The sequence below is a fragment of the Bolinopsis microptera genome, chromosome 2 (genome assembly GCF_026151205.1).
Source record: "Bolinopsis microptera isolate Bmic1 chromosome 2, MBARI_Bmic_1.0, whole genome shotgun sequence".
NCBI lineage: Eukaryota > Metazoa > Ctenophora > Tentaculata > Lobata > Bolinopsidae > Bolinopsis > Bolinopsis microptera.
In genome coordinates, this window is record NC_087073.1 from 21621521 (window position 1) to 21648207 (window position 26687).

A 26687-nucleotide genomic window follows, 5' to 3' on the forward strand; every position below is an offset into this window, starting at 1 on the left:
TACTAGATGAGCAAATCTTCAGCAGATCTATACATATATTAGACCATATTATGGTGATCGAATATGGCTTTCCTTAACCTAAAATGAGTCCTCTCAAACCGCTGCTCACCAGTAAACTTTATTTCGAAATAAATTGCTCAATGTATCAGTGTAAGTGTGATATTCAATGCGGGAGGCATGCTTCTTCACATTTTTTATTGTATTGAAAAGTCGGTACAATGTGACGAAGGCTCTTTTTCATTTAGTTCCTAAGAAATAGCACACTCCAGTGGATCCATCTATATGTAGATCGTTTCTATAGATACGCAAGTGCTTTCATTTAAAAGTTTACAAGTAAAGATACGGTTAGGCAATCGCGCGCGCCGTACCAGCCATGTTTATTTGTTGTTTCACAACTTGCATACAAAATTTTAAATGCGTAGGCATAAATATTAAATAATGACTATTTCTCATGCCTGTGTCCCATGATCTCACAACTTCGTATAAAACGAAAATTATTTCAGTCAATAAGTGAGTCTTGGTTAAACAAACTGCCGAAGCATACACGAATTTTAAGGAACATAAAACATCTGCAACGAAAACATGCAACACATCATTCTGCGCTTAATTTCGCAGCATTTATAATTCCCCCTCCAAATTCAATAAATAACCCTGTGGGTAAGTAATACATTAATGGTAACCTCGCATCCAGATAAAGTAACGAAATCTTAAGAAAACTCTAAGTCTAAGTTATAAAACTCATCTTCGCCGGAAGCATTTGAAATTCCACTCACATGTGTATAAAAACATCAATTAAATTAGAGTTTAGACAAAAAATACAATCTATAATGTACAACAACTATTTACACGTGCATGATAAAATCCATCTGTAGTGAAGAAACTTCGTTTCCAATAAAATGACATGTTGGTTTGTCAATGTTTGGGTCTGGACTGGAGTCTGAATATGTCGACGCGACAAGAATTTACGATAAAAGAATTCAGGAGTGTTCGTTTGAGCACACCCGTGCAGGAATGCTCACATAGCTTTGTTAGGGGGAATAGTTGGCACGATCGGCTTTGAGGAGCCGGTCCGTCGTCTGTTGAACTTCATTTTAGAAAGAAATGATTTTGTGGCGGTACGGTCGCCGATTGCAGGCAGTGGAACACTCTGATTCACTAATACGGTATTCTGGTCATGGTCACCGAGGATTTCTGCTGCTGCAGATGTGATTGGGTCGCTGATGATGGTTTTGGAGAAGTCTATTGAGTGGTGTCTGGAGCCGGGACGAGGGCTACCTCGTCGCAGTGGGGGCGGTGTAGGGGTGAACCTCTTTCCTGATTCATCTGGGTTAGTATTCACTTTCATTTGTATTAGCTTGGCATTGTGTATCTTGGACATGAGGTACGCTAACTGATCACTTTTACTCTCCAAGTCTGACCGGAGGGAATGAATCAAAACGTCCTTTTTCTGTAAACTCTCCGTCAAATCTGCTTTCGTCGATTTTAACTGGAACTGCAAAAGTTTGATCTTTGAAAGCCGTTCCCCTCCCAAACTATCTAGCCGGCTGTTTTCGGAGTGAAGTTCTCGTACTGCAGAGTTGTACTCTGCCTTGAGCTTGTTGATCTCCACTGAGGAATAACAAGCATGTGTTTTAATTAGCTTTATTATTCTCCGCAAGCATTACATCAATTGTATGTGAGAAGTGAGACCTCGTGATGTATCCGCTACCAGGAGGTAAAGCGGCTTTTAAATATTAAATCTACGTGAAAATAGAAGAGTGTGTGTCACGCACACCACATACACACTTGTAATTGTTAGCGATCGCTCTGACGCCACAACAATGTGGCGGTTAGTCACGTGTTTCACTCTTTTCTCAACATTTAAAAAAGGTTATACATGAGATAACTGATAAGGTTTAAAAGAGGAGAAAGAGACAAACCAGCATGGTTGCACGTGGAAGTAGAGGGAGCCGCTGCGTCGCCCAACATATGTAGCTCAAACGTTAGCTCTGAAAATAGGATGGTGTTAAAACTTCCGCTTTGTCAAGATCACGTGATTGGGTGCTGTGTGAGTCACGTGATTGTGATAAGCTTGTTGTTGGATCTTGTTTAATAGACAGTGCTTTGTTGATGAAGAGTCTCTGCTTGATGTTCACACACAGGACAGTTACATAGAACAAGTGCCGTATAGAATAAACGAGTTTAGTTCTAATGCACCAGCCACATTCCACTTATAGCAGAGATTTTAGCCACAACTATTGTAGGTGGACATACCACACAATATTTCTACGAATCTTCAAAGATTTTGCAGTGTATGATAGTATTGATTATAATAATTGCACTCACAAAACTCACAAAACTTCTAGATTTCAAATTAATTGCATTATTCCTGAAACCTCTTTAAGTCTGGTAGGTTCGCGTTAATGGAAAGTAAGCTACTGTCACGCTGCAGGGAAACTGGAAATCATCGACATAAACACTCAAGAAGGTTTAAAAGTGGTTTTTTGACAAACTTAAAGAAAGCACGGCATGGTTGGAACTTAACAAGTAAGAACATGCCCACAATGGATCGTTACAAATGAACCACTGCACTGGATCTACTACGCAACTATTTGATTAGAAGCTCGAAAGTTTGAACACTTTTTTAACATTCCACTGAATGAGCTGAGTGATGAAATAGCGACCCAAAACTCAAGGTTTAGTAGTTTGTAAAGGTTTATTCCCTAAAGGTTTATTGTAAAAGAATAACCCCCTAAATGAGGTTATTCATTGTAAGCATGATTCTCTAGGTCACTAATACTCATATTTATGTGTTTTAATTTTACCGATTTACTTGTAAAAGATGTTCTGGAACTTCGATGAGCTATTTACACTAGTAGTCATTTATAGGAACTATTACATCCTCTTTTCTAATACTGACTAAGCCGTACAGCTATAAAGCCTACAGAGCCTGCCTTTTTCTCAAGACATGCTCACTACAGATACCGGATAATGGTTTTGTACTGAGCAGCACCAAAAGCTGGTTATAATTAAAGTTATATTTCCACGCTACATCTTAAAACTTGCACACTACCAAAAGCTGGTTATAATTAAAGTTATATTTCCACGCTACATCTTAAAACTTGCACACTACCAAAAGCTGGTTATAATTAAAGTTATATTTCCACGCTACATCTTAAAACTTGCACACTACCAAAAGCTGGTTATAATTAAAGTTATATTTCCACGCTAGATCTTAAAACTTGCACAGCAGATCAGGAAGGAACTATGACCTTGTTCCACTGGTGGGTACTTAATACTTATGATAGTCAGAAAACCGTGTTAAGTAGTTACTTCTCTGGAGAAGAGAATGTAACCCCTCATTTTGTGGTATTCACTTCCACCCCATTTTTCTGTGTTATTCGAGATGACCAGGAAATACTTTATAAAAGTTCTACGGAAAGGGTGTGGGATTCCAGTAATTTTACAATACAACCATTGCGTGATAGTGTAAATGTACCGGAGTAATAGCTGCAAGTGTTGATTAATAAAGTTTCAGGGAACTTGATGTTTAGTACCACTATGATGATTTCATTCTTCACAATTCTTTATCATGTTTATAATGCAAATGAGTTAATATAATAGTAAGAATCAGGAATGATGACTGTGCATCATGTATATATATCATTCTACAAGTACAAAGGATAACAAACTCAGAGGCAATTTGCACTAACTTAAGTAAATGCCACTTGGGAGTGCTAAATGATGTGATTTTCAAGGTTAATTTATCAAAGGCATCGAATATTTACACTTTATTCAATCATCATGCATTACCTTACGTTAAATACATAACTAGTTAGCAAATCTCAGTTAAATAAAGGTAGCCAGGTACAGTGAAGCAGTACCTAACACAAGACAACATACCACTGCATTTGTTTTGAAGTTTGTGAATCTCGTCGTGGAGCCCGTGGAGAGTTTGCGCGTGTTCCGCCTGCATGAACCGCATACTGCTCTCTGTGTTCTGCAGCTTTTCCTGCACTTGTGACAGTAACGTCGACATTCCTACCTTAACAGTACTGGTTACTGGTTACTGGTTACTGGTTACTGGTTACTGGTTACTGGTTAGTGCACAGGTTTTCAAGAGTTTTGATAATAATTCAAAGCTCAACTGCTAGATAAGTAGATATTCTAATTCAAGGGGTGCAGCATTTAAAATAAGCCAGCTTGCATTTTCAAGTTCTAACTTGGGTAACACCTAATTAGCACTAGTTAGTCCAGAAATTAAACATTTTAAGCAAAAGTGACGAATTTTCAATTTTTGACCGTATCAAAGTAAAAATATATAAAAGAGAATAATTTTTTGAAATTTGTCAACATAATCATAATCATATGTCTTGTGATCATATGATCAGTTTTTTGCATGACGATTTTCCGTACAGCTAGTTTTTATCACGTGCTGCAATCACGACACTAGACTTGGTTAAAATAATATAACTCTTTGGTTTCACAACAGCAGTGAGGTACTCTCAAAACTATCAATTACTAAAACTTAGCACAGTATAACATTCCGAATCAGGTTGCATAATCATTAATTATAAACCATTTACTCTTAGCTTTTCCAAAATAATTCTGTTACTTTTTCCTTACACATCAGTACATATATAAATACCTTTACATAGTTATAAAACATAGGTCTCGTGTTTTCAACACTACTGCAGTGACGTAACAGTCAACATGTCTGTTGATTAATTGACGTGAACAAACTCCTTAGGTCACCATGCCAACTGTGGTTTAACGTCTTTCAATTCAGCTAAAAGCACTGAATTCTCATTGGTCGGGTCTTTGTATATTACACGGAAAGAATTCCTCCGAATTTGTTACAAGAGTAGCCAGGAAGAATAGATAAAGGATGACTTTAGTTGAGCGTTTGCACCAATAGGGAGCTACTTATAAGTATAAGGTAGACGTGATTGGTTCAAATACTAAATTCTACATGACTTCAGCACCTACGTGGAGCGAGAGAGAGAGAGAGAGAGAGAGAGAGAGAGAGAGAGAGAGAGAGAGAGAGAGAGAGAGAGAGAGAGAGAGAAAGAGAGAGAGAGATAGAGAGAGAGAGAGAGAGAGAGAGAGAGAGAGAGAGAGAGGGCTGGGAAGTAACTGACTCCGAAAGTATCACCCTAGGCTGGGTCCGTTAGCACTACTCACCTCACACTTTGGAGGTTCATATTCAGCATGTTTTTCCTAGTACCAGCATCTGACTTTGCTGCTTTTTTTTCCGCTGCAGAATAGTTTCCTTTGTTTTTAAGACAATTATTGTAACATCTTAGAACTTCTTGTGTGTGCAATTTTTGTTGATATACTTTACTTACCATTACGTACCATATATGGAAAGCAGTAATTATCCAGAAAAAAACAATGCCTGAAATTTCCAAAAACAAGACACTTTCCTTACACTAAACTTAAACAGTATTCGGTTAATATGTTTCAATAGTTGTAGCCCATAAATGCAATCAGAAACATTTTTCAAGGTACAAGTATTTAATGTTTATATTCCTCACAGAACTGAAACTGTTAAATATCCCCAGTTAGCACCAAACTAAAGCTCACAATGAACCTCTGCTCATGTGTTATTCTGGTTATTCTCTCAGCTTGTTCTGCAGGCGAAATATTCGGTATTTAAAATTCAATGGTTATTATCACTGTTATTGATGCTACAAACGTTACAAATGAAAATTGTAAGTAGATTAAATTGGTAATTTAATAGTTTACAGATACGAGAGGTTATATCTAAGGTAAAATTTGCAGGTATGAGACCTGGTACACATGACCATTGTCCCAGACTTAAAAGGGATAAAGTTTGTACGTCCGCGTCAGGAAGTGGAACTCTCATCTGCCCCAAAGAGGTAAGTGTGCCTTCTTATGTCTATCCTTATATATTCCAGGTCAGTATGCTGTCAGCTGTGATTACAACTTGTTCAGTCATTTAGGAACAGACAATTGAGCCGAGTTAGTTGTTGATCTCTAACTATAACATGTAACTTCTCAGGCACCTTACATTAAAGCTGTATACTTTGAGCGTTGCGCTGCACAAAAGTACGTCCCATTTGGAGTAGACTGCATGGGAACGATAGATTGGAAAAATCCAGATTGTGATACGAATGGAGACTCGAGCCACCGTTAAACAAAAAGTGCTCAAGAATTTTAGAACAGTTTATTCTATTTGTAGATAATCAAAGATCAGCAAGATCATTAAATTTTAATTTGTTACTGATTTCAAACCATATGTTATTTTCTATAACCACTGACCAGATTATGAACAATTATAAATTTACTGGTTATGTTTGAAATATTCTGCTGGATGGAGAATTATTAGTCAATAATCAGATGTTGCAATTTAATTATTAACAATTATATTAACAATTCCTATTATGATTTCAGATAAAATGAATGACTCAATATAGATAATGTGTTTTAATTTAAAATATAGTGAATCGCACAAGATTAGGTATTTGATTTTGAAAGGGAGAAAATAATCTATTGTAACTCCACAATACGAAATGAGAGATGAAAAAATAATAACAAAAATAACAGAGCACACTCAGAATATTATATTCAACAATATTAAATCATTATAGGAACCTAATTTGTGGCTTGATCGTTATGTTAGGGCTATTCTGTTAGCTGATGCTGACAGGCACCGCATGGGGCAGAGGCTTAGGACCATTACACTGAAGGCTTACAATGACCCTTTTTGAACCCCATGGCAGTGCTAGTTTTACTCAGCATAATCGATCATGTAAGGTAGATTTGTCAATCCACAAAAACTATTTTGGGCAAAAGGTATTAAAGTAAACTTGTAACGTACTCTACAGAGCTCAATAAAGGGGAACAGGTTGCTGAACTGCTCATGCTCTTCAAACTGTTTTCAGTGTCAGCCTGCCTTTCATTTGCATCAGGTCATGTCACAGGTCTTATCACGTGTTTCGTGGACGAGAATCTTATCTGTTTATAATATTCAAGCTGATTTCTAAGTTGTATATTTATTAGCTGTGTTACAAGTGGCCACAAACCTTAATATTAGGAGCATTTTTACTGCATTTTTACTGCATCACATTGAGGACGAAAGTTACGTATTGATTGACTGTTTGCTCTACTCCTCAGTTAGGGAAAAATTAAATTTCCATCCCCAAAACATTACTGACCTATCCGGTTTGCTCTCCACAAAAAACTCTTGATCCTACCACACTCACTGCCACAGCAAGAGCAATCCATTCAATTCTCTCTGTGAACGAACAATATACAGCCTATTATAAGAGCCCAGATTTCCACTCAAATACTGGCAAGTGGATAATGCTATAGGACCTTAAAATAAAATTGAACCATACAAACTCTATTTATTTATCTTTTAAAAAACTAGCATTATATAACATTTCTAAATTATCCCTACACATTTGTAAATAATTAGAATTGTGTAACTTAAATTATTTCAGAATTACAACTATTGTGTACTCAATAAAGTAATTATCACTTTTGTATCCTTGTATCCTTGTATCCTTGTATCCATAGATGTAATTTAGATTATGATCAGACAGTGGCCTAACGTTTATATGGTATGCAAAAATTAGACCATAATCACTCATGGAACAATATCCAATGCAAACTTATACCTAAAATGTAACTCGGTAAAGCTACCAGATCGTGTCCCTAAAGAAGCTCCTAGGTCAAATCTTGCATAGTGCTGATGACTCCCCCGCAGCATTAGCGTTAAAGTTTGCTGTCACAACAAACTGTAATAATCTTACTATATATAAAGCGAGACGATATATATATATTTATTTATCCGTGCCATTTTACTGACACCACGGCATCAACTTTAACGCGAATTTCCGCAAAAATCGTAAAAGATATACAACTGAAACTTTTTTGACTGGGTCAAATGCTTTAATGGCCTTCAAATCAGCAGGAAAAAAAATTAAAAATTGGCCAAGGAATAAGAATTTTAGTGCCCAAAATTTGGACTCCCAAGTGGTGTCAAAAACGCGAATTAAATAGGTAATAATTATTTTATTCTCTCGAGCCTTGACACCACTTTAGGGTAGACGGGTTCCTGCTAGTACATATAAAGGGCGCGCATCGTAAGAATTTGTTTTATAAGATTATTGTGAATGATTTGACCCTGAGAGGTTTAAAATTCAACTCTTTGAATGATATTAATAAGCTTAAGATATTAGCCGATGATAGAGTTGCTTGGAAAAACAAATTTTTACTTTAGCTGTCTTGATCTGTATTGATCACAAAGTTGTTGGTTTTTTGAATATTTTAATGGTGTAAAGTGTAAAAAGTTTTTTAATAATAAACACTTTGAAAAGGAGCATACAAACCCATTTTAAATAAACTAAAAATTCTAATTGTGCAAAACTTGTACAAATATCATGATTGCAGTTAATTGACGATGTCAATTCATGGCAGCTCGGCGCGGCACAGTAGCGCATCTCGCCGATCTAGCTGTGAGAAGCCTTATTGAGTGCGCGGCGCGGCACAGTAACGCATCGCGCTACAAGATTGCAGCTGCATTTCAGAATTCTCTAATATTATCAAACACCACTGCCCATACTCCTTTTATGAGTCCATCAAAATTTCAAACCGTACAACGAGTTAAACAGGAATTCTTCTAAATAAAAAATACCTTTTTGTTTAATGCAACTAAAATTTGGAATACTGTTCATTAAACAATTTTTTAACAAAAAAATTGATCTTTTAAACAAGTGATTTTACTTTCCAATTTTGCTACACGTTGTCAGTTGTATATTTCTTTCTCGCACCCAAAGCGTGCACTCCAGCCGGCTTGTAGGTTTATAACCTACCAGGACGCGCGCCGAACTGGACTCGTCGACGGTACTAATATTTGGAACAAATATTTTACGGGTATCACCCGTTAATTTTGACACTATATCCACAGTTATTCACCATGGATTTGTTTGTTATTAAATAGTTTTTCATAAATTTTTGGATTTAGATTAATTCGATGTAATGGGTCCAAGTTACTGCGGACATAGTTCACTATGTTTTTACTTGATACATGTTACGTATCCCAAATATCAGAGATATATATATATATATTTTCCGCCTTCGGCGGCGCGCGCTTCGCGCGCGAAAAGTGGCATGCAACGTATGTCAAGTTTTTACCGTGTTTGGATGCCCATCATATTTTACAGATGGGGGCGATATTTTGAACGATTCTATTTTATATTCATCTATTGCTGTACTCTGTAAAATTTGAAAAGTATTTAATAAAAAACAGCGGGCCGGCTGCCATGCGCGCGATCAAAAGTAAAACAAAATTTAAGTAAAACAAAGTTTAAATTTTAATTGTTTTGTCATAATACAATGAATAATAATATCATAATAAACAAAGTTAAACTTGAACATCCGATAATAAACTCATGAAAATTAGATATGCTATGTAAAATACACTTTTTACTATATATTATTCGAAAATTCATCCCAATCATAAATTTCTATCAGCGTGGTGCTAGTCTGTAGTCATTTATTACAATGACGGCTAACTAAATGAATGCAAAAACTAATGAATTCAACAATAAACAAAAATTCCAAAGCAGAAGTAAAAGTTATTTTTAAAATATTTTATTAACTGACTTGTATACTAAATGTTTAAATTTCCTAACTCGATTATAATCCATAATGCAAATGCTTTATTTCACATTGTAGCCCTGCCGCACATGAGTGCAATGACAGGGGTCACGACGTGATACAAGTAATTCCACGTTGTCATAAGAAAAATGTTAGTTGCAGCATGTGTCAACTCTAATTTATGATTTTGACTTCTCAAGGGATCTCAAAATTGCAGAATAAATTTGACTTTGAGATGTTCAGCGTCCATAGGACAGGCTTTCTGCTAGTAATTATAAGAGTGAAGGTAGTTAGTGGTTATCAAAGGTTCCAGTTGATAACTGATATGACTGACTCGTCATTTCATTGGGACAACGTGGAGATGTAACATTCTTTGCAATTATTTATAATCGGAAAGTTGCAGATTTGATCAGTTACAGGAATTGATCAGGATCATGATAAGTAATCACTTTGTCAGCTGGGAGAGTTTGCATGAAAGTCTATAGTGCATCCCCTGGGCCGTATCATACCATGAAGTTGGTCTAACTATAGACAACTTTCCAATAAAAAGGTTTCGTCCACAAATTTCCTAGGATATATAATAAACAAGTTCAACCCTGCATCATGGGAAGATCACATTGAAGCCCTTAAGCGATCTCTAAATCATTCTACATCCACCTTATGTTAACTTCACTGCTCCCTTCTAATTTGTACATCGACAACTATATTATACCTCGTATAATAATAATAATAATACCTCGTTTGGATCTCGCTTACTGTATATCTTTCTGGGGTGGTGCTGCAAAGCAAGTTCTTTGTTTGGAGGACTTTGCCGCTTCGATGCGCCGTGCGAACTATCATTCTTGCTTCGTAGATCTACTTCACAGAGCAATGATTTCAAAGGGTTGACATCGTCCATCAAGCTCTTTGTTTACTGCCCTAAAGACAGAAGTACTGCCGCGCCAATTAACATCAAGTGCAATTTTTGCCACTTTTTTGTATAAAATATCGAAAGAATTAAGTTTGGTTTTGGCAGCGCTACACCAAATAATATCCATGTAATTAAATTGAGGAACTGCAAGCATAAGAGCGTTTACAATTTTTTTTCTATATTTCAAGTATTTTTTTGACCTATGTAATGCTCCTACTAGCAATTTTAGATTTCACATAATCAATATGATCCTGAAAGTTTAATAGGTTGTCTATTATCAAACCTAAGTATTTATGTGATTTGGTTTCTTCTATGTGAATACTGCCATCTTCCGAATCAAGAGGCATCGACAGGCTATCAAGATTAGGACATTTTTCGAATACTATAAATGAGGATTTTGAAACATTCAGTCTCAGCTTATTAATTCTAAGCCATTCATATACAATCTTCATATCTTCTACTACATTTTCATACAAGCCTCTAGTGATATTATCAAGATGTAGTGCACTGTCATCTGCAAATAAATAAGCAGTAGACTGTTTGCAATTACTACTAATATCATTAATGAATAAGCTAAAGAGAATTGGGCCTAATATACTACCCTGTGGTACACCTGTGTTGACCGGAAGCAGTGGGCTCACATTACATTGTATTTTGGTGCACTGCTTTCTGCCACCCAGGTAGCTTGAACCACTTGATGACAAAGCCATCTACGCCATAGAACTTAAGTTTTTCAACACAACCTTATGGCTAACGGTGTCAAAGGCTTTTTTATGTCTAAAAATACAATTGTAGGTTTCTTTAATTATTCTTTAGACATAAATATTTTGTCAAATAAATTTAGCATAAGGAAAGTGGTTGAATGGTCTTTCCTGAATCTATACTGATGGTTGGTGAGCAGTTAATTTGTTTCAACGTACTTGGTGAGCTGTTGGTTAACAAAATATTCTATACATTTCCCAAGTAGGAGAGTATGGATATTGATCGATAATTATTTGATCATTAGGGTCCCCGTTCTTGAGAATTAGAGTTACTGATGCAATTTTACATGCCATCGGCATAATTTGACTTTTCATGATTAGATTTACAATATGAGCTCAATCATTTCAGGGATGATATACTTAATAAGCATAATATCATTTATATTATTGATTTATCTGATGGTATACTGAATACATATTCTTTGACCTGTTCAAAAGTCACCTCAAAACAGAGAGTTTGCACTCTGTGGCATATAATCTAGAAAGTTGTCTGGGTCGTTCTCCTGAATTGACTCTTGTATGATTGTTCCAACTGTGGCAAATTGCAGGTCAACTCTGTTGACATTTAAGTTTCTTGGAAAGGTGTTTCTCATTTGGTTCACCATGTATTAATAAAACAAAAGTTTATAAAACAAAAGTTAAATTTATTACCAATTATTCAATCAATACATATCATAAATATTGCACATTGACTATTGTCATTGAAGAAAAAATGTTACTCACAAGTTCAATCTTTGGGTTTAGCTCAAGCTGTCATGAATTTGGAACTGCTGGAAAGTTTTGGAAATAGTTATCCTGATGAGGCTGATGGCATACTTGAAAGTGGCAGCATGACTCTTACCTGCGCATTCAACAGACACGGTTCACTTTTAGCAGCTGGTTCGAATGATGGACGAATTGTTATATTTGATGTCATTACTCGTGGTATCGCAAGATTTTTACAAGCTCATGTTCATCCCGTTTGCTCCTTAAGTTGGAGTCGGAATGGATTTTTATTGTTAAGTGGGAGCATGGATTGGACTATCAGTGTATGGGAAGTATTGAAAGGTGAATGTTTGTACAGATATCGATTTCCATCACCCATCTTAAGGGTACAGTTTCATCCCATTGAGACAGACGTTTTTCTTGTGTGCCCTATGAAACTTAGACCTGTCTTAGTCAAGATAAAAGGTGAGCAAAAGCACATAAGCTTTGATGAAGAAGGAGGTGAGCAGAATATATTTGCATCATTTGATCGCCTTGGACAAAGGATTTTTACAGGAAACAGCAGAGGTAAAGTTTTGGTTTTTGATTCAAACTCTTTAGAACTCCTTACCTCATTTCAAGTAACAACTGGCTCTAGTACAACGACCGGAATAAAGAGTATAGAGTTTGCTCGAAAGGGCAGCAACTTTTTGGTCAACTCTTCTGACAGAATCATTAGAGTTTATGATGGAGATCTTGTCAAAGCAACGAAAGGTGAACCACAGCAAGTGGAACCAGTGCAAAAACTACAAGATCTAGTCAATCGAACTCAATGGAAGAAATGTTGTTTTAGTGGTGATGCCGAGTTCATTTGTGCTGGTTCTGCCCGTCAACATGATTTATATATATGGGACATGGCACATGGTAATTTGGTTAAGATATTACATGGACAAAAAGGAGAACACCTGCTCGATGTAGTTTGGCATCCTAATCGACCAATAATTGCATCAGTTGCCAGTGGAGTAGTTTCTGTTTGGGCACAGACACATGCAGAAAATTGGAGTGCATATGCTCCAAATTTCAAAGAATTGGATGAAAATGAGGAGTACGAAGAGAGAGAATCAGAGTTTGATATTTCAGATGAAGATAAAAGTGTTGAAGACAAAGATGAAAATAGAGAAGACAACATAGATGTTGATGTAGTAACCTGCGACCCTATCAAAGCTTATATTGACAGTGACATTGAAGATGAGGAGGAGATACTCACATTTATACCTATTACTCCAGAAATTGAAGATCCAGAGGATGGATTCTGGGCAATGACTGAGGAAGAAGTCACAAACTTAGAAAAAATGAAACAAGAAGAAAAAAAACATCAAGAAGAACTCCAGAAGAATACTAAGATTGTTGACGTTAAATATGAGGGACATGAAATCCCAGAGAATCCTCCAGAGTTGGTGACTCTTCCTAAAAAGAGTGAACCGAAAGTAAAGATTCCCAAACCCACCGCTCCAAAGCCAACTAAAGATCAGCTACCACCACCTCCCATTGACATGCCACTCGACATTCCTCATATAGACAAAACAAGTCAGCTTTTTACTGAGGAAAGGATTCATGAGGATGATAACCAGATGAACTGATGTTAACCAACAGAATAAATTATAACACAAATTTCTAATATTAAGACTATGTATTTGAAAAGGTGCTGCTTTTGTTGATTTATATCAGAGAGAATGAACAGATCTAATGTTGTCAAACTTCTTTCAAGTTATCCAATTTTATTAATTTGTTTCTATATTTCATCTTTACTGTATTTGTTAAGTTTGTAATGTAATTTTAATTATCATTTATCACTTTCTGTCTCTCCTCTTATTCATAATTCTAATTTATCAATTCCATTCTCATTTGTGCTGCAGGCAGATATAGAACACAGCTTGACTCTACAGCTGCACTATTTTTAATCAATATCATAATTACGAATTATAAATCCTGACTTTGATCTGTTTTCTACCCAGAATGTGAGTGCTATGACAAAGAGAAAACTGGGGGAGGAAACACCAACTACAGAGCCGTCTGTGTTGTCGCCGTCACCCCTGTTCAGTCCTGGTCTTACCGAGCGCCAACAGATAGCACTAGCCATGAAGTTGTCTGGGGAGTCCTCACAGACCGATAACTTTAACTCACCTCGTCCATCTAAAGTATGGGTTTGTATTTTTATAATAGTCCTCAAATTAGCCAACTCTGATCTGCTATTTAAACCTGAAGTCATAATTATTAATTACTAGTTACTAATTGAATAATTACTTCAGATCAACAAAACGAATAAGCACGGCGAGAGTCCGTTACAGATAGCCGCAATAAAGGGGGATCTAAAGCAAGTTAAGCTGCTGATTAAGCAAGGTGCTCAAGTCAACACCCGTGACCATGCAGGTAACATACCCGGCACTATTCAGCTTTCAGCTTTTTAGGTGTGGTAAAACATGATGTGATCCCACAAAGAGGTCATTAAACTCTAATCAGTTAAAATGCAGGAAATATGATATTCTGCAATTGTGCAACCGCTGCAACTAAGAGCCTCTAATATTTGTTTTCATTACTACAAGCAGCTGTTTTGTTACTACTTTTTTACTGTCGGTTTCACTCTTGCAAGGCACCTGAACTGAAAAGGGACTAATTTAATCATCATCTGCAATTACGTAATAAAATAATTTGATTTATTGTATTGAAATGATGCTAAATAATACGGCAGGTTGGTCGCCTTTACACGAAGCAGCTTGCAAAGGTTATCTGGATGTGTGTAAGATGTTGATAAAGAATGGGGCTGAAGTTAATGTACACGGGTACTGTGATGAAACCCCCTTACACGACGCCGCCTTTAACGGCCATCCTAAGGTGAAATCTTTAATAATTAACAAAAATAAATATAGTTACAAGAATTGCCATTTATGGAACGATCACTGGATATCATACGTTAATTATAAAAGATTCAGTATATTGACCAATACAATATTTAAAGTCAGTTGAAGATTAATAATGACTGTTGCATAATATAATTAGGTGGCTGCAATGTTAGTAGTGGAGGGGCTTGGAAACTTTTACGCAATATTTACGGAGGCGGAGGGGGTCTTAAATTGCTAAAATCTTGCTTATGTAATTATATGTGAGTTACGATCCCTATTCATTTGATCGATTTACGCCATTGAAGGATGGCGAAAAAAGTTTCCACTTTCTCATTTTAAATCGAATTATTTTTCTCTGCAGATAGTGACATTGCTGTTACAAAACGGAGCAAACCCACTTCTTAAAAACAAAAGCGGTAAAGTCCCCCACGAGATTGTGGACAATGAGCCGATCAAAGAGATGTTACTTATCGCTGTCGCTACTGCAAGGGTGTCTACAACCGTTAAAGTGGAGGGTGACCCACTGGCTACTTACAATGCTGAAAAGGTAACTGTTCTTTTTTCAAATTATTTGTAGTTAATGGTACTTTTCAGTAAAATATATGAACGTTAAGGGTATTAAAGTTATTGTAACATTTACAATAACAGTTATTAATTTTACTGTGAGAGGTAATCTGTGTGACATAATCTAATAACCTCCACAGTGCAAACGGTTACAATTAAAACTGTGAGAGTGGCGGGTCAGTCATATTGTTGCATTATTCAAGTGATACCCCTGCTCAAAGTACTCATAATCAATTTTTGAATATTTTTATTTACATTATTTGTAACTATATTTGAACAACTCAATTGGTTCGTTTTGAACGGAGCAATTTTCTTGTTCAATATGTTCGGCAGTTTGTCACAGACTGTAACGGTGTATCAGTGTTCCCCAGTCGCTAGAAGTTAGCGAGCGGTTGTCCTTTGTCATCGTCAAAAATCCATTGCAATTGTCCTTTTCATCCTTATGACTTCTTTGTAGAAAATTACTTAATTTTTCTAATGATTGCATAAACGTTCCGGGATTTTGTAGTATGTCAACAAATTTACAACATAGTACATACACGTTTTTAAACCCGCCGGTTGATTTAAGTTGTGTGATTTTTAGCCGGTTTATTGAATCATTCCTCGACACTTTGCTGTTTTTATCCTTAATCTTGTCCTTTTTCTCTTCTGCACTCTCCTTTGTTTTAAATTCTGGCAGAACAAATAATTTGAGTTAATGAGTATAACGTAGAAATGTCGATAACTGAGTCTATTCACTGAGTCTATTCAGAAAATATCAGAAACTTTTTGAAATAATCATAAAATGAGACACTACACAACATAACCAGATTACTTAAAATACGAAAAGAAACGAAGGTAAAAACCAAATAATGCACTGAGTACATGATGTGAAGGACTCCTGTGTAATGTGATACTGTGTGGTGCTGCCCTGTCAAATTTAGTTGCATCACACTAGGAGGAGTAGTAATAAGTACCAATATTAGTGATACATATTACTACAGTACAAGTATTATCTGATCAACTGTGATCGATAAATGGATGTCAATCACGGGACATAACGTACTTTCAGCAACAAAACAATTTTCAAATTTCAAATTGTTTTAATTGTTTATCGTATGGACTGGTGTTTCGTCTATTGGTTGAGATTCTGCTGATTGGTCCAACACGTTATCATAAACAATGGTTAATAATTAGTGGACCCATGAACAGGGAAACCGTATACTTGTCACAACATTGTATCAGATATCGGTCACCAGGTGGTACCCTGTATCATATAGGGTCTCTAACAATCGTGTACAAGTTACCAAATATTGTACATCAAACATTTGCTTAAATTTAATAAGCTTACAATAACTTTCTTTCACAATAACTTTCTTTCACAACAAAAATGTTTGTGAGTTTTGACACGTGACCCTACTTCAGCTGGAGCAGGACAACAGGAATGTAACATCTGAGTTGGTCAAGGAGTCGACCGTCACCCCTAAACAGCTGTTCAAATCACCTGTAAAACAGGAGAGAAGTATGTACTGCCCAATAATTGATGATTTCAAAACTTTTTAATGTACAGTGAAGCAATCATGTCACTCATTATTCTAAACAATTGTCCTCTCTTTCTCTCAAACATGTCTCTATATATCGCCTAATTGTTCAGGTCTACCCAAAAGTGAGTCTCCTCCCGCCTCCTCTGCAGCCCCCTCCTCCGCTCCTCTGCTTCCTCCTTCCTTCCAACTAGAACCTGAAGAACTTCCACCGGAGGTGAAGGTGAAGCTGGAGCCAGAGGAGGTAAAAGAAGAGGAGATAACAGTTGATTTAACACCCATTAAAGAAGAAGTAGAAGAAGAAAAGGAAGAGGAAAAGGAAAAGAAAGAAGTTGAACGACCACCGTACTTCAAGTACAGTTACATGATCCCTGAGTCGAATTGCTCTACATCGATCACACAAAACGGTCCAATCACGCTGTTCGTGGCCCGAAACAAACGCCCTGTGAAGCGAGCCCCCATGTTGGAGTGTAGATCACCTCCAACTACCAGATCCAGAGCTGGGGGTAAACCTGTTGATAATACTGAGGCAGAGGAACTGAAATCTCTGAGCGAGGGGTTTGTACTTCATTGTTGTATTTAAGGGGGCCGGGGGGGGGGGGGGGGGGGGGGGGGGGGGTGTTGTATTTAATATGTTCTTAGTATTATGAGGATCGAGATGTTAAATTTTAAATTTCATCACTCCTAATATTGGCTGCTTCACTCAACCGATTGATTTAGCATAAGATAAAACATATGTTAGCATCTCAACAGTGTTTACTAGCTTCTTGAACATGTACACTTTTCCAGGCGCTATTTATTAAAGTCAGCCGTGGTAACGCCGCGGAAAAAGTGGCTTCACCAGCATGCCACCAAGAAACGGCACATGGGCGACATCTACGAGCTGCAACGTCGAGGAACACCAGCCGAGCCACCCCTTCCCTCCTGGATCACCAGCTCAATGCTTCACACCAAAAAGTACCTGCTTCAAAGCTCGGTCAGTGTTTATATTTTAATCCTCCTCGTGTCCTCTTTTATTATATGTATCGTGGGGGACTCTGTCACAGTGTGATGGTTTAGTAAATGTAGCGCGCGATGATATTCTTGTGACTAAACTTGTATCTTTCTTCGCGCGAAGATTTACAGATTTCGATCGATCAGTGCAGCTACACTGTACAGTGCACATACGTTTACATTTAGTCTGATTTGATTTTAAAATCCAATGCTTTACCTCTTCAAACATCAACAAGCACCTCATAGCACTGACCTTATTTCACCCCAGGTGGCAGGTAAGATAGATGAACAGACAGAAGAAAGACCTCACACTGAACACATACCCCCCATTATGAAAGAAGAAGTGGGGCAGATGAAACGCGACAACTGCCTGTTATCGTGTAAACACGTCGCAGACAAAGTAAGCTTTCATCTCTTCGAGTGTGTGGATGATGTGATGATAATTCCTGGCACTCCCCCAAATATTCCGTGCGATGATTTATACCTTTTACTGGAGGTTAATTACCTAATCACCTATGTAATACTCCTCGTGTGCAGGAGAGACTGTTACAGCAGCACGACCAGTCAATGCTCCGTGTCCGGCGACAATCCATCATGAAGCATCCTACACCGAGCGCCTGCAGTATTCTGTTACAGCAGCAGAGTTGTGAATATTCCAAAAAACTTCAAACTGTGTCGTATGACGTGAACAATGAACAGTTGCTTCTGGCTATGGGAGAGAAGGTAATGTACACACTTACCTCGCGTTGCGGCAAAGAGCTGCTAGGTGGCTGTGGACTAAACTTTTAGGTGGCAGACCTTTGTTGCTGGGGTATCCGTCAATATATCGGAATCCCTCTTTTGTCAGACTTTAGCCAAAATTTCGTTTAATGGTTTTTGCGTTTATTTTTTCAGGGAAGTTTAGATTTTTAGTCTGATTGAAACATGATACCACCAGTGGCAAGACCTCCAGGTTCAGCTTACTATGTTTCTCCTGATTACTGTCAGATCAGCAAAAGTATAATAACCTGATAAAATGTTCAGGTCTTGAAGACGTTTACAACCTTAGCAGAAAAGCTCCATCGGCGTCACCAACAAGAAGCTGACACACAATACGCCACTCAGCGTTTTAGTTGGGTCAACAATATACACAAATACGGTCTCTACGATATGCCCATATTAGGTTAGTTGGGTTAACTAATACGGTCTCTACGATATGCCCATATTAGGTTAGTTGGATTAACCAATACGGTCTTAACGATATGCCCATATTAGGTTAGTTTGGTTAACTAATACGGTCTTAACGATATGCCCATATTAGGTTAGTTGGGTGAACTAATACGGTCTTAACAATATGCCCATATTAGGTTAGTTGGGTTAACTAATACGGTCTCTACGATATGCCCATATTAGGTTAGTTGGGTTAACTAATACGGTCTCTACGATATGCCCATATTAGGTTAGTTGATCCGGGATAATTGTCCAATTATCGTAAACCATTGCATCGTCCATATTCCATACTCTATAAGCTATTAGACTGTAAAGGTTCTGCGAGTGAAGTAAATGTACATTGTCTCTAGACGCCATGAAGCTCTTTTATCTCTTAAAGTGCTTTAAAATTCGAGTTCTTTCCTGTTTTGGATCTGTTCGTTCATCGAAAATTTGATCGTTCGTTGAAAATATTTCCATCATATCATCAAAGCTTGTAAAAAGTAACTTTTAAAGTTTACCCAATATAATTAGGTGGTTCTGAATGTGCCATATTTGACAGGTAACCTAGACCTGTGGGTGGAAAGGGTGATAGTGACCAAGTTAAAACCTCAAGTTGAATACTACGACGAGTACGATCCTTCAGATAGTGACGAATCTAACAGATAATATTCTTTGATTCCTTCGACTAATGATTGTTTGCAGAAAACTCTAGATTGTTGTGAGCACACTGCTTGTTGTTCGTCGAGGGACCTTCTTTGATTGGGTAGCTTTTGATTATCAAAATTAAAACCAAATACATCAGCGGCAGTAGGGCACTTGAAATAGCGACTGATTTTGATTTGAGTATTATGGGAATTGGTTACCAAGGTAACGAATATGTGCCTGCCTTCTGATGTATATGGCTTATTGGGGTTGACAAATAAAACGATTAACTAGGAATTAGGAACGTAGACAATAGTAGTACGGAAATGTGTTTTTTGACTCCTTAAATTCGATTGTAAATTAAACTAACTTATTTAATCGTGATTCCTAGCGTCCGTTAAATTTCTTGCTCTATTTTCAGAACTAAATTGTGTGATGTTTATATTGTTATACATTGATTCTTTTATTGCTCGCAACTTATTGTTTCAATAAGTGTAAGTTAAAGTTCCACTTCAAGTATAGTTCTGCGATTTGATCAAGTTTCTGAAATTGTTGGATGAATTTGTTTATTGAGCTATCTCTACTTTAATTTATGAAGCTCCGTAGATTCAGACATTACCCCTCTCTCAAATCTAGGTCGAGATGTACAAAGTTGATATAATGTCTTGCGTGTCTGACCCCTTGCTGATCGAGGAGGACGTCTTCAACTTGTGGCTGGCGGGACTTTCAGGTATTTATATTTTCTAAAATCTTCCGCTAAGTTAAAATGAAAAACTTAAATTTTTGGCATTGTATCATTATTCGTTAATTCACGCTATTACATTATTTCCCCGCAGTTGATAAAGCAGTGGACTACAGATACCAGAAAGACTCGTCCTGCTCCTCCTTCGACCGGACCATAGTAACCTTGGATACGGAGGACCAATACCAAACCTTCTCTCTCTTGGAGCCACTTCTCAGGAAACCTCCAGCGTTAGCTTCATCTCCTGTGGTCAACATGCCTTTCATCACCGATACTCTTCTGCAACAGTGGGTCAGCTTGTGTTTTAAACCGTCTTTAGTGATTTATATATCTCACCTTTAAAATTGCTATTCAGAATGTTGACACCTGTTGTGTAACAGTTTGAGTTATTGAATTGTGCTCCTCAATTTTATGAAGACTTGCTACCCGTGTATAATGTACATTATATAATATGTTTGATGATGATATGCTAGATAGTATGCTATATATTAGATATGTTATTGTTATTGGTAGGTATTACTCTCTAGATAGTAGATATGTTAGTGTTATTGGTAGGTATTACTCTCTAGATAGTAGATATGTTAGTGTTATTGGTAGGTATTACTCTCTAGATAGTAGATATGTTAGTGTTATTGGTAGGTATTACTCTCTAGATAGTAGATATGTTAGTGTTATTGGTAGGTATTACTCTCTAGATAGTAGATATGTTAGTGTTATTGGTAGGTATTACTCTCTAGATAGTAGATATGTTAGTGTTATTGGTAGGTATTACTCTCTAGATAGTAGATATGTTAGTGTTATTGGTAGGTATTACTCTCTAGATAGTAGATATGTTAGTGTTATTGGTAGGTATTACTCTCTAGATAGTAGATATGTTAGTGTTATTGGTAGGTATTACTCTCTAGATAGTAGATATGTTAGTGTTATTGGTAGGTATTACTCTCTAGATAGTAGATATGTTAGTGTTATTGGTAGGTATTACTCTCTAGATAGTAGATATGTTAGTGTTATTGGTAGGTATTACTCTCTAGATAGTAGATATGTTAGTGTTATTGGTAGGTATTACTCTCTAGATAGTAGATATGTTAGTGTTATTGGTAGGTATTACTCTCTAGATAGTAGATATGTTAGTGTTATTGGTAGGTATTACTCTCTAGATAGTAGATATGTTAGTGTTATTGGTAGGTATTACTCTCTAGATGCTGAAGTTGCCCGGGAGTTGGTGGGTAGAGGACAGAAGATGACCGCCAAGCTACGTAAGGATCTAGACACAATCTCTGATAAAACTGGAATACCGCTGAAGAGCTGTCTAAGGCAATATGATAACATTAAACGTATTTATAAGGTACCTTTGATGATGTAAACTTGTTCTATGATTACATAGTAAATGTGACTAAAATAATTTAAATTGCGATAAAATGTGTAGAACTTCATTTTCTCCTATATCTCCAGTTTGGTCACATGGTCACATGTTTGGTCACATGTTTGGTCACATGTTTGGTCACATGGTCACATGCCCCCCCCCCCCCCTCAGGAGGTAGATGAGAAGGATGGGAAGGTATCTCAGAACATACAGCGTTACTACGGTCTCAACCCCACCCTGTGCCAACAGTACGCGGCTATTATATACGTGTTGGATAACAGGATAGACGTTGCTCCCAGGAAGTAAGATCCCCCTTCTTACATATTATATTGAGATTTGTGAGATCAGTGTAGTCGGAGGTTATATAAATTAGACGTGAGACTAATTAAGTTGAACTATTTCCACACTTACAGTGAACTCTAATTTTACAGGATCCCCAATCTGACGTATCCCGCTCTAGTGAAGTGTGTAGTTGTTCTCATGTCGGTAAGTGTTGGGGGAGGGGGGGGGGGGTTACGTCATCGTGACGTCATCGTGACGTATCCCGCTCTAGTGAAGTGTGTAGTTGTTCTCATGTCGGTAAGTGATGGGGGAGGGGGGGGGGGGGGGTACGTCATCGTGACGTCATCGTGACGTATCCCGCTCTAGTGAAGTGTGTAGTTGTTCTCATGTCAGTAAGTGATGACTGATGGGGGAGGGGGAAGTAACTGGACCTTCTTCATATCACTTTTACAGTTGGGGCTTTTTAACCCGACCATGTTCTGTTATCTGTAGCCATGACTCATTCTAGCGATCTAAACTTTGTACGCAACTTAATTCTTAATTATTGACTAATTAAGTAATGTTTATTATACAGGAGTGGTGTAGAATGTCCGAGTAATGTTTATTATACAGGAGTGGTGTAGAATGTCCGAGGAAAGTAATGTTTATTATACAGGAGTGGTGTAGAATGTCCGAGGGAGCCTCAGACATGGACATAGACCGGACCTTCCTCAAGGAACTACATAGTCTGAAAGACAGGCTCTCAGATTCTATGTTGGTTGGAATGGTTAACCACGGCGCTGAAGCTTTCAAAAACAGTCCAGAGTTCCCTAAGAACTTCGGTAAATATTATTTGTTATCAGTGATATGTCAGTTGGGTGTGGTGGTTACATTATATGTGTGTTATGCAACTCATAATCACTCATTAACCTCATATACTCCTTCATAAATTAACCCTGCCAATTGCCTGTACTCTTTATCCTGCCTTCTCCTCAAATTGTTACTTACTCAGCTGTACAGGGAACATGTTGCCCGTAACTTCAACTTGTTTCAATATATGCTCACGCATCTTTTATACTGCAACATGTTCAACTGAATTGTATTGTTGTATCCTTGGAGCAAGAGAATGTGCACAATGCACTCTCCTGAGGTATCTCATAATACATATCAATATATTTTGTATAATATATTTACCTTTGTTCGTCCAAACTTTTACTTTCCACTGAACCGGCAAGTAGTAGGTAGTTTAATTGCAGCTTTACTTAGATCGTTCGTATATTACGTATATTACGTATATTACGTATATAACGTATATAACGTATATAACGTATATTACACATTGTGGCTGTTTAAGACCCCCTCCCCTCCCTAAGCCACTATACACATATTTATTGTGTATAAATTACAAGCTGCTCAGTTGCTGTGTGAGTAGGAGGTACATGCCAGAATTGTTATAACATTTTCGTTAAAGTTTAGATATATTGTTAACGTGTGAAAGCGTTATTTAATATTGTTTCTATATTGTTAACGTGTGAAACGGTTATTTTATATTGTTTCTATATTGTTAACGTGTGAAACCGTTATTTTATATAGTTTCTATATTGTTAACGTGTGAAACCGTTATTTTATATTGTTTCTATATTGTTAACGTGTGAAACCTTTATTTTATATTGTTTCTATATTGTTAACGTGTGAACCCCTTGACAGTGAGCGAGCTAAGGAAGTTGGCAGTGAAGTTGATGAGTATAGGCTACAGTCTGGTGCACACTAAAGACTACACGGATATCTTCATTGACCTGGATGAGATGATCCTGTGCCCCTGGGCTGGTGCTGGACTGTCTTTCTCACATCTGGAGCTAGGTCTGAGCACTCTGAGTGGGTGCTACGTGAGCGCTGTTCAGAACACTGGGTACGTCATCGTGACGTCATCACAAATCTAGACTAGTTTACTTGATCTGGGGTTTCAGTTTTGACCCATGATCAAAGTTTGCCCTTTCAGTTTCATTTATCATTGCTATTGGTGTGTTGCACTACTGTTACCACTGCTTACCACTACTTATACACCTATACTACATGTGACGCAGTGACACCTAGTTAGTATGTGATATTTCAGGTTATCCTCGACAGTACCAGTATTTGACAAGTATCTCCGTTGTGTTTCAAACTGTTTGCTGGTCCTTGCTAACAGGTGAAACAAGCTCAACTAGCTCAACTAGCTCAACTAGCACAACTCCGGTCTGAGACATCCTGATCGGTTTGATTTTATGTCTTTCCTTGATAATATTTGTCAAGCCTATTGGCTAGTTCTAAAGTGATGGAAATGAATGAAGGCCTGTGAATTGGGATTTAAAAGATATTTGTTTGTAAAGGACCTGACGTAAATATATAAAAGTTACTTTTATTTTCTAATAATTTATGTATAATAATTTAAGATCGTGAACATCTATAATTTGATTCGTTGACGTATCGTTTCAATACCTTAATTCATCATCATTATCCGCAAACATTAATAGTCGGGGTTGAAATAAAGTTTAAAGTTCGTCCAAGCCAGTTTCTGTCAGGAACACTATCTGAATGTAGTTTATTTCCAACTTCCAATGTAGTTTATTTCCAATTTCCAACGACCTACAATGTGTTTTTCGTGCATAATAGGTTATTATTATTATATATATTCACCTAGAATATACCCCATATATTGGGTATATTAGAGTTGTAACACATGTGATGTACTCAATACACTAGTCTATGTAAGACAATGATATCACCTTTCTAACTGTGTCATATATTGTTGTTGAAACAATAATTGGACTTTCAAATAACTGTTCGCTAACCAACATCTCTTACATAATAACTGTTCGCTAACCAACATCTCTTACATAATAGCCAGCAGGTATGTGATCATATTCTACAGAATGTAAACTAGGATAGAAGAATGAGTGTCTCTGCTACTCTGTCATGATGCTGACTTTGCTTTTACCCCTCACTCTACTCGCTCACTTCCCCCTCTCTTCAGCACTAGACTTCAACTGGTGCACCAAGACTCCCCCCGGTTTCAGAAAGTGTGGCGAGCTCCAGCAGGAGTACCAGTCTGCTGGTTCTGTTGAGTTCTCATGTTCTCACGACCTTGCTGAGGGAGGGTGTCTGCAGGAGGTGAATGAGGAACCTAACACTGTGGTGTCCGTTAATCCAGGGAAACTTTACCACTCCCAGAGATTAGGCGGGAGATACAAAGTTATACTGGCAGAGGATTACAGCAGTGCTGTGGCTCATACCTACTATCGTTACTACTCAGTCGCAGTGGTCAAGGCTGGCAGGAGACATCTCAAGTTGTTGGATCTAAAAGGGAAGAAGGTTTGTCATGGTCAGTACGATTACCAGGGCTCCACAGGTTGGGATATCCCTATTAGTTACCTCTACACCTATCACAGAAGGTTCAAGATGGATGACAGGTGCAATGTTTTGGACGCAATTAACAGATACTTTGGAGCCTCCTGCCTGCCCGACTCAGGAGGTTCCATTACAGATAACATGAGGCTATGTGCAGCCTGCTCCTCCGGCACCTGCTCTAGAGAGGTTAAATACCGGGGGTATAAAGGAGCGTTCAGGTGTCTGGTGGAGGATGCTGGGGAGGTAGCCTTTCTCACCCACAACACTGTCTCCCAGTGGACAGATGGTCAGAGTACTGAGTCCTGGACAGCAGGTTTGAAGAGCAGTGACTACCGGTTGCTATGTCCGGATGGTTCTCAGGTCACGGTTGATAATTATAACCAATGTTTTATCGGCTGGATGAGACCCAACGCAGTGGTTCTGGGTCAGGATGTGCCAGCCGGGCTCACCACTAAAATTCAGAATAGTCTGAGAAACCCTCCTCTGCGGGCAGCTGAGCGTATTTTCAACATGGACAGATACACTCAGTCGGATGAAGACGTGATATTTTCTGGAGAAACAAAAGAGCTGAGGATAGTGGAGGGTCGAGAACAGGACCCTGGTGAGTATCTGGGGGACACTGTGGGGAGATCGTACCAGTACTCCTATACTCGGGCTATGGACGGTCTGTACTGTGTTACTGGGCATGCTCACACTAATCATGTTAACATTCTGCTTATTTCCCTCTTTTATGTTTTTATTATATTATTTTAAACTGCTGAAATAATTTTGTATAGTGATTATTAGAAGATTTTTGATCAGTGATTATTAGAAGCGTTTAAATCGATTTTTAGACATGTTAAATGGTTGTAATTAATCAATTTTCATCAGATTTCATAACTTTTATTGAAGGATCAATACTTTTTAAATCTTAGAATTTTTAAATTTGATATAATAATAGAAATTTTAATAATTTTATTGATTATATAAGATTTATTTTATCGTTCAGTAATCCAGAATTATTATACTTTTCAGAGCCAGTTACTGCTTCAATTTCTAAATATTCTATTTTTTAACCGTTTAAGATATTGGAATAATTTATTACTATCAGAATAGTCAATCAACTAAATATTTTTATACAATTTACACTATGTAGACTGCTTAGAACGGCCGATAGCTGG

At 37.4% G+C, this 26687-nt stretch overlaps 6 protein-coding genes across 6 annotated transcripts in view; 5 read left to right on the forward strand and 1 right to left on the reverse strand.

The window, feature by feature from the left end:
* Positions 1–521: 521 nt before the first annotated feature.
* Positions 522–26687, reverse strand: part of LOC134811788 (coiled-coil domain-containing protein 92-like) — an 85254-nt gene continuing 59088 nt past the window's right edge. Inside the window, exons 2-4 of the mRNA XM_063818855.1 lie at positions 3883–4025; positions 1920–1988; positions 522–1608 (exon numbers count right to left, since the gene is read on the reverse strand). Of these exons, the coding sequence (XP_063674925.1) occupies positions 1016–1608; positions 1920–1988; positions 3883–4018 (798 nt within the window). The 5' untranslated portion in view covers positions 4019–4025 and the 3' untranslated portion in view covers positions 522–1015. The remainder of the gene's footprint in view (positions 1609–1919; positions 1989–3882; positions 4026–26687) is intronic.
* On the forward strand, positions 12020–13816 carry LOC134811338 (retinoblastoma-binding protein 5 homolog). Its single transcript, XM_063818125.1, has one exon. It carries the CDS (start codon positions 12036–12038, stop codon positions 13602–13604), a length of 1569 nt encoding a protein of 522 aa, XP_063674195.1. The 5' UTR covers positions 12020–12035; the 3' UTR covers positions 13605–13816.
* On the forward strand, positions 13984–19983 carry LOC134811784 (uncharacterized). The gene is made up of 11 exons (XM_063818849.1): positions 13984–14162; positions 14274–14394; positions 14714–14856; positions 15226–15411; positions 16833–16929; positions 17062–17506; positions 17738–17924; positions 18210–18341; positions 18479–18664; positions 18965–19103; positions 19692–19983. The coding sequence occupies exons 1-11, from the start codon at positions 13992–13994 to the stop codon at positions 19796–19798; spliced, it is 1914 nt and encodes a 637-aa protein (XP_063674919.1). The 5' UTR covers positions 13984–13991; the 3' UTR covers positions 19799–19983.
* Positions 14667–26687, forward strand: part of LOC134811787 (cell division cycle protein 123 homolog) — a 32455-nt gene continuing 20434 nt past the window's right edge. The window contains exon 1 of the mRNA XM_063818854.1: positions 14667–14676. The gene's annotated coding sequence lies outside the window, so the exon portion shown is untranslated. The remainder of the gene's footprint in view (positions 14677–26687) is intronic.
* Positions 20415–24894, forward strand: LOC134811035 (acidic fibroblast growth factor intracellular-binding protein-like). Its single transcript, XM_063817742.1, has 8 exons — positions 20415–20504; positions 20611–20803; positions 21702–21861; positions 22051–22181; positions 22311–22365; positions 22817–22982; positions 23848–24049; positions 24254–24894. The coding sequence occupies exons 1-8, from the start codon at positions 20417–20419 to the stop codon at positions 24330–24332; spliced, it is 1074 nt and encodes a 357-aa protein (XP_063673812.1). The 5' UTR covers positions 20415–20416; the 3' UTR covers positions 24333–24894.
* LOC134811785 (melanotransferrin-like) lies at positions 25064–26354 on the forward strand. Its single transcript, XM_063818850.1, has one exon. It carries the CDS (start codon positions 25096–25098, stop codon positions 26278–26280), a length of 1185 nt encoding a protein of 394 aa, XP_063674920.1. The 5' UTR covers positions 25064–25095; the 3' UTR covers positions 26281–26354.

Coding starts and splice junctions, on each gene's coding strand:
- LOC134811338 (XM_063818125.1), top strand. CDS start 12,036: ATGAATTTGGAACTGCTGGAAAGTTTTGGAAATAGTTATCCTGATGAG.
- LOC134811784 (XM_063818849.1), top strand. CDS start 13,992: ATGACAAAGAGAAAACTGGGGGAGGAAACACCAACTACAGAGCCGTCT. Junction 14,163..14,273: donor ACTCACCTCGTCCATCTAAA/GTATGGGTTTGT, acceptor TAATTACTTCAG/ATCAACAAAACGAATAAGCA. Junction 18,342..18,478: donor GTAAACACGTCGCAGACAAA/GTAAGCTTTCAT, acceptor CCTCGTGTGCAG/GAGAGACTGTTACAGCAGCA.
- LOC134811035 (XM_063817742.1), top strand. CDS start 20,417: ATGTACAAAGTTGATATAATGTCTTGCGTGTCTGACCCCTTGCTGATC. Junction 21,862..22,050: donor ACATTAAACGTATTTATAAG/GTACCTTTGATG, acceptor CCCCCCCCTCAG/GAGGTAGATGAGAAGGATGG. Junction 22,366..22,816: donor GTGTAGTTGTTCTCATGTCG/GTAAGTGTTGGG, acceptor TTTATTATACAG/GAGTGGTGTAGAATGTCCGA.
- LOC134811785 (XM_063818850.1), top strand. CDS start 25,096: ATGATGCTGACTTTGCTTTTACCCCTCACTCTACTCGCTCACTTCCCC.